At 31.2% G+C, this 10,199-nt stretch overlaps 3 protein-coding genes and 1 long non-coding RNA gene across 6 annotated transcripts in view; 1 reads left to right on the top strand and 3 right to left on the bottom strand.

Annotated features, from left to right (window-relative positions):
• The window catches only part of LOC123016252 (lethal(2) giant larvae protein homolog 1), a 33,794-nt gene extending 31,159 nt beyond the window's left edge, over positions 1–2,635 (bottom strand). For all 3 annotated transcript variants that reach the window (XM_044416525.1, XM_044416526.1, XM_044416527.1), the window contains exons 1-2: positions 2,514–2,635; positions 2,213–2,307 (exon numbers count right to left, since the gene is read on the bottom strand). In XM_044416525.1, the coding sequence (XP_044272460.1) occupies positions 2,213–2,296 (84 nt within the window). In that variant the 5' untranslated portion in view covers positions 2,297–2,307; positions 2,514–2,635. The remainder of the gene's footprint in view (positions 1–2,212; positions 2,308–2,513) is intronic.
• On the top strand, positions 1,779–2,347 carry LOC123016254. The gene is made up of 2 exons (XR_006413432.1): positions 1,779–2,063; positions 2,117–2,347. It is a non-coding gene; the product is annotated as an uncharacterized LOC123016254 (long non-coding RNA).
• Positions 2,636–2,704: 69 nt separating the features above from the next.
• Positions 2,705–4,523, bottom strand: LOC123003829 (cytoplasmic tRNA 2-thiolation protein 2). The gene is made up of 7 exons (XM_044396843.1): positions 4,433–4,523; positions 4,097–4,376; positions 3,773–4,044; positions 3,462–3,711; positions 3,275–3,410; positions 2,952–3,227; positions 2,705–2,903 (listed from the first exon to the last, which is right to left on the bottom strand). The coding sequence occupies exons 2-7, from the start codon at positions 4,171–4,173 to the stop codon at positions 2,736–2,738; spliced, it is 1,179 nt and encodes a 392-aa protein (XP_044252778.1). The 5' UTR covers positions 4,174–4,376; positions 4,433–4,523; the 3' UTR covers positions 2,705–2,735.
• Positions 4,524–5,500: 977 nt separating this feature from the next.
• Positions 5,501–10,199, bottom strand: part of LOC123003670 — a 46,305-nt gene continuing 41,606 nt past the window's right edge. Inside the window, exon 3 of the mRNA XM_044396594.1 lies at positions 5,501–6,331. Coding sequence (XP_044252529.1) covers positions 5,812–6,331 — 520 coding nt within the window. The 3' untranslated portion in view covers positions 5,501–5,811. The remainder of the gene's footprint in view (positions 6,332–10,199) is intronic.

Below are 10,199 nucleotides of genomic sequence, written 5' to 3'. Positions count from 1 at the left end.
AGGTTTATAGAAAAAAATTTGTTAATGAACTTATAATACAAATTAATGGTGATAGTGATAGTAGCGATAACGAAAACTGATTAAAAATTTATTAATTATAAAAATAAAATTTTATGTTGATGCTGTTTTTTATTTCTCTATTGCATATTATTATTATAATTTATTAAATAAATATCAATAAAATAATGAAATAAAACTTTTTAAATTACCTACATACTAACAATTTTTTTTAAGTCCGGACCATTCTGACGTGCTGCCGCATTCTATCCTCACTGATATTGTTATTTACAACCACCCTAATGTCTTATTGTTAAGAGTAATTCGGGTACCCGACTCAAGATTTACGACAGTTCAAATATCGTGACGAGAAGTATATCTAATTTCCCCATAAGTAATCTACCACAAATTCGACAACATACCAGTATGCATAACAAAACAAGTCCCCTTTAGTTCAAATTTCCGATGTGTAATTGTACGGTTACTGAACAAACAAATCCATAGAATTTCAATTAGACAGGAAAAAGAAACGAGACATGATCATCATCAACCGTGCAATTCTTTATTCAAGATGACAAAACTGAAATCATAATTTTCTTGTCACGCTTTCCCAAGAATTTAAAAAATAAAAATATTAGTCAATTATATTTTTTACAATGAATCACTCTAGTGTATTAACAGTTGCAATCTGTATGCACCATCAAATCTACTATTCAAACAAAAACACAAATCAAACGAAAACCGTTAGGTGTTAGTCATAGCTGCAGAAATTTCAAATGTGTAACGAAAAGATGGGAACAAAGAGTAACCTGATATTTCCCAGCTCAAAATAAAGCGATTTAACCCACCTTACCTCTACACCAAATTGTACCGTTTAAAAGTTAAAAGGCGCCAAAGTTTAAAAATTATTTTCGTTTTTGTTTAATAACTTTTTAATGGATTATTCGATTGTTATAAAATTTGATACAAGCAATTTGATATCAAAACCGCATGTTTTGGTTTTATTTCTTTTATTTTATTATTATTATAAAGTACTTACTTATTAACAACTTGACACATTTTAAGCCATACGTAATCTGAATGGCGTAATTCTTTTTTTATTCGAAAGTTACATTATTTTTAAACAATTTTTGTATCGGCTTTGGTTTTAAAGTAATAAAATAATTTAATTAGATGTGTCAAAATTTTGGACGTTGGTCATTTATCATTGTATTTAAAATTGTAGGAGTATCAAATAATTTTTAGGTTTTAGTGTCTTTATGTATTTTTGTGTAAGTTAACAATAATGTAATTCTTTATTAATTTTGACAAAAAAATAATAATTTCATTGGCGTCCTGTAACTTTTAAACGCTGATATAGAGGTAAGTTGGGTTAAATCGCTTTATTTTGACCTGAAAAATCTCATGTTACTCTTTGTCCGCAACTTTTCGTTACACTCTGTATACTCTTAAAAATAACTATTTGTAGTTTGTGTTTTAAAGTGGACACCCCAGAATAGTGGGGTGAACACATTCCATTTGCAAATACTTTTGAACAGGCAACAATGACCAGGTATAGTTGACAAGCATCTAAATATTTGATTATAGTTTGAAACCTGCAGGACAGGTAAGCAAGTACAAGCAAACGCCCAAAGATAACGCAAGGGTTGGCTATCATCAAAAGCGGACTGACTCACGATAACAATTTATTATTGAGACGATCTGATTCTAAGAAACGATAACAAAACAAGTGTTTACACAATAATTAACCGATAACAATTACAAAATCGAATGACAGAGCTTTGACATAAAGTTTGTAGACTTTCCTTCTCTTTGTTGTTATTATAGCAAAGACAAACTAAAACAGAAAAATGTATGTCAAGATTTGTTTAATAACAAACATGCAATTCTAGTCTTACACTTGAAAATCAATCTGTTATAAATGAGCATTGGAGCAGAAATGTGTAATTTTAACGGGTCAACCTTGACCTTGCCATGCGAGTTAAACCCAACTAATAAAATTACAATAAATCACCAAAAAAATTGCACCGAGATGTGTTACTCAACTTTGCTTAAATAAAGATTAGGTAAGTTTCAGTGTATTTAACATTAATAATAAAGATAATTGGAACACCTGTAGCCCATCCCTTGACAATGTTTGTTTTGATAAGATAACCGATAGAACAATGTGAAATTAACTTTTTCCCAAAAACACCACTCATAACCCCATACTCACCCTCCTATAACAGAAAAGGTCTTTTTGGAGTTTCTGGCGTTCGGCGGTGGGATGCGGCCCTTTGGCCTTTATAAACTTGAACATTTCTCCTTATTCTGTAAAAAATAAAACGCCTTTTATTTATTTCTTCCATTACTGATGAGTATTATTTACAAAACAATCATGACATATGTCAAATCCCTACTTTGTTCGTTTTTACTGGCCAACGCCTGCTCGACATGCCGATAAATAAAGGTAAAACAAACGAAAGTTTGACACCTGTCCGAGAAATATTAATTAAGGATGAATGTACGGTGTTTACCTGTTAATTTGTGCTCGACTTGGAATTTTATATTCATGAATTGCACGAATTTGCACTATTTCTGCACTAACGCTAACGCACCATTACACGTAGTTGTGTCACTGACCGGCGGAATATGAAAAGTAGGCGGAGAATGCGCTTCGTGCGCTGCCAACACGACGCAGAAAAAATCACTAAAAACTACAACTAGGTGGCGCTAAAGTCAACGTTTATTTACGAAATTTATTTACAAAACTTTTTACAAGCAAAGCAGTAATTATCACAGTTAAGATTATTAAATGTCCTCCCAGATACCAAATAACGTTCCTCAGGGGTTTGGGTCGAAACCCAGTGGGAAAATTGCGTCGATTCAACTGATGTCAATTCTGCTTGCTCTTCCTCAATTGGTGCCTGTTTATAAAAAAAATAATTAAATGAACTTACAAAATTTATACTTACATTGCAAAAATCACACTTATTTGTTACTTTAGTGGCAAGTGTCAATTTATCACCGGTTTTTAAAATTGTTGTAACAGTTGCAGGGTAATTGACTTGCAATTCATTTACAAATTTTTTCATTAATTGTTGCACTGATTTGTAAGGATTTTCGTCAATTTTACGAAACGTAATAGGTTCCAAACTGTTTAAATGGTTATAAAACGCTAATTCTTTCAAGTCAAAAAGACGCAAAGGTCTCAGAGTTTTAACAAATTCATCTCGAAAGTCACAAAAACTCTAAAAAATAAAACATTGTTTTACTGTTTTTATTTTTAACGACTTACCGCATTTAAGGATACATGAGATCCTCTTCCTAAAGAAATATCAGTTAATAGTTGTGAGGCTACATCACTGGAAGTTTCAGGTGTAAAAACAAATTTGCAACTTAAATGTTTAGCGATTTTTACAAGTAACTTTTGCCTAAAATTAAAAACAAATTATTTACTTTCATTTTACCATTTATCTATTTACTTGATGATATTTAAAAAATCATTTTTGTTTGTCTCATTCAACTGCTGGTCTACATATTCTGCCACAGCAGTTTGGTCATCTTTGCACAATTCCAAATAATCAGAATTTGTATACAATACACTTTCAACAGATTTCGTTGTAATTAATTTTGATAACGAAGTCAAGTAAATTTGAAACTCGAACTGCAAGACTTCTTTTTCGACTTTTCTAACTAGTTCTTGTCGATCTGTTGGTGGCAAATGGGTGTGTTCTTAAAAATCGTAAAATTTCATTACAAATCAATTTTCAATTAAAAAAAAAAACATTGGCACCTTCAACAAATAACACAACAGGTTCAAATCGTAACTTTTTGTGTGTCTCTAAATCGAGCCCTGTCCTAATAAAGTGTAAAAGAGCCGTACTTGGATGCCCACACTTATGTACAACCAAAACACGATCATTTGGACGAATTAACTTATGTTTTCCTAATGTCGCTTTAAATTTATGCGTCGCACCAGCCAAAAAACAATTTCTACAATATTTATCCTTCGAACGTAAAACCACAATTGGTACTGCTTCTCTACATTTGTTACATTTAGAAAATCTGTAAAAAGTTAGGTTATACTAAACGTCACATAAATTGATAATTTGCTCACGATGAAGGTTTTTCTTTCGAAGGCATGTACTTTAAGTTATCGAGGTCTTCAAAATTATCATCACCAATACTACACATCTTGGATTTTGAGTTAATTGCATAAAACGTGGTTAGTTGTGTTTTTTGAGGTTAATTAAACTTACTAACATTTATAATCTCTTATGTTGGTTATCCTGCCCGCATGAACTGAGTTCAGTAGCGTCACTATTGTCGGGATGTCGAGGCTCTTTTTCTAAATATTTTTTTTTAATTTTCAATTTCAGTACAACTAATGACACAAACTGAAAAGCATTTTTGAATACTTTAAAACTTATTTTCAAAATACATTTTCTACAACCAGAATTTCTCCAGTTTAAGCACTTTAAATTTGTTTAATTTTTCAGAAACCTGAAAAGTGCCTGAAACACTTGAATAAAGAATGTCACTTAAGAGCAGTTGGCAAAACTATTGAACCACCAGACGGCGCCACCGTCGACAAGTCTAAAAAGTGTTTAGGAACCAAATTTACAATTTACCTACTAATACAAATCTTTTCTCTCAACACAATACTTACTGTCCTTGAGATGTAACTTAAAGGAAAGATCAAATTTTTACTTTAGTTGAGGTCATAGCGGTACTTGGAGCCCTGAGGTTAATGCCAGCAATACGTGCTTTTATAAAAATTCAATATATTATTTCGATTTGTTGTCATTTTTTCTCTAGCAGTCAGGATAAAAATTACAAAAACCGAATGTGAGGTTAATTGCCTAAGACCTGTTTTACATTTTCGTCAGTCGAATGACAAATCGTATAATTTAATTATTTCATGTAACAGCTGATGACAACTGAGTTTATTTTACGGAATTCTAGTTTTTTAACTTAATAATTTGTTTCGTTGCATATCCTATTTTTGAACAAAACCTCCAGTGACGTCAATTCGCGCGAATAATGCGCACACGTGATTGGTGCAAAGTTACGAGGCAACCTTTTTACTTTATAAATCGTATGTTGTAGTCGACCGCAGCGCCACGGAATCGCTAATAAGCTACTTCAAGGACATATGCCTTGATTCCACGCTTTTAACAGTGCCTAAAGTCACTAAGTATACATATATTTAGTGACTTTAACAGTGCCTAGCTTAAATTAAACTACTTTTTATTTTTATCAGTGGTACCAAAATTTTTTAATAATTTTGTATGTGTTAATAAAATTATAATATCTAATTATATCCTAATTTAATAAGAAAGTAACACAAAAACGCACAAAGAACGTAAAGTAGTTATTAATGTAATAATACGTCTAGATCAGAAGCATTGCTATAATTATATCTTATTTAAAACGTATTGCATCAGTTGTCGTAATTTATTAACATTAAGAATAGAAATAGATCAGAAGGAAATGTTTTATGAATTTAAATGAAACGGCATTTTCCTACATAAATAATTTTTTTTTAATTATAAATAATTAATTATTTTACTTCTAATAACTCTGAGATAGATTGAAGAAATGCAAATTGTAACAATATTTGCAACATACTCTACATTCATTTAATTCTTTGCATATCTTAAAACACTGTCCCAAATATCGCGATCAAATCAAGATTAATTAATTTACATAAAAAAAATGTACACTGGGTTCACTTAAAACTCTAAATCATTCTTAAACTACCATAATACAAGGTAAAAAATACATGACTAGCAATAGAATTTGGTTTAAAAGTGACGAGAAAGCCTTCCGTCACAATTCAGTTGTAATCTCATCCTGGGGCCTAAATCCCAGTTGGCAGAAATCATCGTCCAAAAACAAGGAACTGTTAAGGTACTCTTTACTATTCTTCCAAACCGCCGGATTAAACTCCGACGTGGGCGAATTAACAAGTGAATACTCGAATTTCCACTGGGGGTTCAGAGTCGCATGAAGCGCCGAGTCATAATTGCTGTTGAAATTCTTTATGGCGGCACTTTGCAAACTCAGGGACGACCCGAAGACCTGGTCGGGTTTGAAGGTGGACAGTGTGGTGCTGTTCCTGATTTCGGCATCTTGAATGGGTAATACAGGGCCTTGCAGGAAGTTGATTAGTTGAGCGACTTGGGGTTGCGATACGTCGCTCATTCGTTTGTAGCGTTTGAGGGTTTTTTCGGCCCAGTTGAAGAGGTGCTCCCAGTCGTCGGGCACAGCGACACGGTCCGACTTGCGGTTGAGGATGAGGAGGATTTTCGCCAAGTCGCGGAGGACAGGTTTGTAGGCGGCGAGAGCACTGAAAGAAAAAAGTGTATTAGTAATTAATTACGAGAATTTTAATTCATCTAATTTCACGCTATAAATTAAATTTCATTTATTAATTAGGTATTTTTCTTTGTAAAAGACTTTTTCGAGTGTATACACGCTTTGTTCCAAGTATAGAAACAATGTATAAAATTCAACATACAGGCTGTCCCAACGGTCCGAAAAACCTCTATAACTTGTTTATGTTAGGAGATACTAACTTTTTCTTTTCTTTAGATTATAGTTGCGTTCCTGCGGCACATTTTAAAAATATTGCGGTTTATATACAGGTGTCCCAATATTAAAAAAACACTAAAGTTATGTTTTTTTTAAATGGAATCTATTCAGTTTGATTTTATTTTTGGATTCTACGCTAAATTAGAAATAACTTTTATACAGGTTGTTTTCATTTATCTGTTATCAATTTTGATTTGTGGCGCTTTTTTACCAGAATTTTTGAAATGCGGAGGTCTGTCTAAAAATTCGTACCTTCTAAATGCTTGCACACAAGTTAAAGTAAGTAACGCCGTTTGATTCCTGAATGTTTGCCGCATCTTTTAAGTGTTTAGTTAACAACCTGCTCAGTGGCATGTGCCTACTGCGATTTTTTTAAACATGACAAATTAAAAATGTCAAAAACTCATTTTTTTCAAATAGCACCCTCTATTTATTTTTGTACATACCAATCAAAAGATCTTTTGACAAGCTTTCCATCAATATAAGGTTTGTATAGTCTAGTGTAAAATTCTAAGTTGCTATCCTAAATTAACTAAATTTGTTTTGAACAATAATAAAATCTAGGTCTTTTTGGGTTGGCCTTTCCTTATAAATTGACGCGGTCTAACCCAAAAAGACCCAGATTACATCAAACGGGTGAAAAGAAATATAATTGTCAAATTATAATAGGAATGTATTTGCATAAACAAACCGTGTCCTATTTATTAATTCCTTTAGGTTTTTGTAGCGTTTTCTTACGAGTATAAGACAATTTTATTTCTCTTCTGGGTCCTCAAGTAAAATAAAGATAAAAATAAAAAAATGTTTTTTTTTTAAGTTAATTACCAACTCAAGTTCATAATGGAGTGTCAAAGATTTTTGTTTATTACACTATCTAATATGAGTTATTTATTCTTTCCCTCCTATTTCATATAACCTATAAGTATTTGATCACAAATTTTATATTCATATTTAATATCAGTACCTAAATTATTGCAAATAACAAAGCACATAGACTCTCTTTAAACCTAAATGATTTGCTAATTTCTTATTATCAAATATGTAGTAATTATAATTGCAAATGATAATAAATGTCTTATATCAAATGCAATGAAGTAACTACTTTACCATTCTCGTCAAGCAATATTACCATAACTTTTTTAACAAAGTTTATGCAATAAGTAAATGGTAAAGTCTTGTGTGTAATGTCATGACAGTCATATATTATTTTGTTATTGTCTGGTAGTTAAAAGAACATTAAATAAAATATAATCGTGACTGTCACACCGTTTAGATATCCTACACTTCTTATTTTAATGTTGTAAAGCAGGACACTTTACACACATACACGGTGATTCAAAAAGGTCGAACAATCTCTTACTATACAGGATGAGTCTTAACTTGTACGCATAAACTTAGGAAATTAAAGGTTATGATCAATAATAAGTAAAATAAAATAAAATAAAGTAAATAAAACTTTTTTATTTTTATCGAGTGTCAATAAAAAATAGTCCTTAACCCCATCTAAATAAAGAAAATCGATTCACTTAGTTATTGACAGGCATGGCGTGAACAAACAACGTAATGTCGACTTTGGTGTCATCAGTACAAATTATCTAAAATTTTAAAGTCTAATAGTGATTCTTTTTCTACTCCCATATCTAAAACACGGCCTACCGTATATGTTTCGACGACGCTAAGGGACTTTTTATACAGGGTGCGCCAGAACTCGCGGCCCAGAGAAAATTTTCAAGTAAGGTAAGATACCAGGAACATGAAAAAAATGTTTAAAAAATTCTATCTGTCAAAAAATTTTGACATTAATTTTTTGACATTTGACATTTTTTTGTATCTATTTAATGTTCCTGATCTTGTTAATGTTTTTTTTACAATTATTTAGTAAAGGGACAAAAATTTTGCCAATAAAAGCCAAAAATAACATGGAATAGAGTTACAATTTAGGATACAACTTCCTTGTTTCCTCTTTTAATAGCCTATAGCAAAAAAACTTGGAAAATTATTTTTACAACAGAAATAAATAGAGTCAAAGTGCAAATTTTAAACACTCATAACTTCGAAATTTTTATAGATAATTTTTTTTTAACATTTTTTCCATGTTTCTGGTATATGGCATTTTTCTCTTGGGCGCGAGTTCTGGCGCACCCTGTATATGTCGTAGGCCAATTGTAAATTGAGTCGTTTTATAAAACGCCTAGTCATTTTGAAAACGACTAGGCAAATTGTAAATGAATGAATAAATGCAGGGTTTTTACAATATCACGGAAAATTTTGGGCGTTTTATAAAAAGTCTAATAATGTTTTTAAATATTTTCCATTTAGAAAATCATTGATTTTTTTGTAAAAGATAAAAAATAAATACAATTAGACACGTCATTTTCAGATCATGCCATCAAATAAATCAAATATGTATTGTCAATTTCAATTTGCAAATTTATTATAATTGTTTTTAAAATAAATTTGTCTACTCTTGTGTAAATTGTAATCAAAAAATAGCTTTCCTTAAGTTTTTTCGTAGTTGATGATTTTAATTGCGTTTAATATACACTGTGTCAATTTTAAAATTTGCAATCGGCAATATCACTCAACTGAAAAAGTTATTGAGAATCACTCTAAACCGTTTTGGTGGTTCGAATGTTTTGTATTTTTTCATTTAACGTATTTTTTGTATCCATTACATGTTCCATATCCATTCCATGTTCGTAAGAAAAAAAAAATTTATGGTCGTAGGAAAAATAGTGTACAAAACTTGCAGGAGAGTGTCTAACGCACTCGCGGTATTGCCTACACTCGGCTAACGCCTCGTGCGCAACTTTCCCGCTTGTGCGTTATTTATCACTTTCCGTGCTAGTTATGTAATATACTATTACCGATCGAAAATTGTTTAGAAAAGGAGCGAAGCGACAATTATTATTAATAAACAAAATACTTACCGACGAGTTTGGGATAGCAAGGAGTAAATACAACTTACGGTCTTGGAAACAGACGTGGTAAACAATCAAATAATAGAGCTTAATCGCGCAAAAAATAATTAACAAAAACAATATGTTCAGAGTTAAAACAGTATCGCGGTATGTATTTATATTTGTTTTGGTATGATTGCAAAAGACAATTATCAGAGAAAAAATTTAATTGACTTAAAATTGTAACAATACAATTAAAAATGTTATTATAGCACTTACAAGATGAAGAAATGTAGACAGGTCAAGACTATAAAACCTTGCAGCTGAAAATGTGGGCCGACAAAGTTCCATTTTTTTAAAACAATATTTCTCACAACATTTCGCATTCGAATGGGATTTAACTTTGGCCAAAATATCGTCAAATTTTTTCAAAGTTTGATCGCAAAGTATTATAAGATATAATTGAAGAATCCACAAGTACACCAAATTAATTATTTTTGTCGACAATTCGAAATACTTATTTAAATAAATATTATTTTGTTTTCCATAAAATCCTTTATATTTGTCGTCAATGAAAATGATCGTCCTGCAAACTACAAAAATGTGACTACACAGAATATTCCAGCCGAAAATATTATTAAAATTAATAACACAGTTTTTGAGTAAAATTAAATTGTGTTCTAAAGACATCAAAATAAAAACGTCGGGGAAAACTCCCTTCAA

This window comes from Tribolium madens, unplaced genomic scaffold, assembly GCF_015345945.1.
Source record: "Tribolium madens isolate multiple individuals breed KSU strain unplaced genomic scaffold, Tmad_KSU_1.1 Scaffold_1;HRSCAF=32;Tcas5.2_LG8, whole genome shotgun sequence".
In the NCBI taxonomy this organism is placed as follows: Eukaryota; Metazoa; Arthropoda; class Insecta; order Coleoptera; family Tenebrionidae; genus Tribolium; species Tribolium madens.
The sequence above is the reverse complement of the archived record's forward strand: the minus strand, read 5'-3'. Positions and strand labels throughout refer to the sequence as shown.

What these genes read in the sequence shown, in the direction of transcription:
- LOC123003829 (XM_044396843.1), bottom strand. Translation starts at nt 4,173, where the DNA reads ATGTGTAGTATTGGTGATGATAATTTTGAAGACCTCGATAACTTAAAG. An exon ending in CTCATGTATCCTTAAATGCG is followed by an intron (nt 3,228 to 3,274) that starts GTAAGTCGTTAA and finishes TTTATTTTTTAG; the next exon opens with AGTTTTTGTGACTTTCGAGA. An exon ending in ATAAGTGTGATTTTTGCAAT is followed by an intron (nt 2,904 to 2,951) that starts GTAAGTATAAAT and finishes TTTTATAAACAG; the next exon opens with GCACCAATTGAGGAAGAGCA.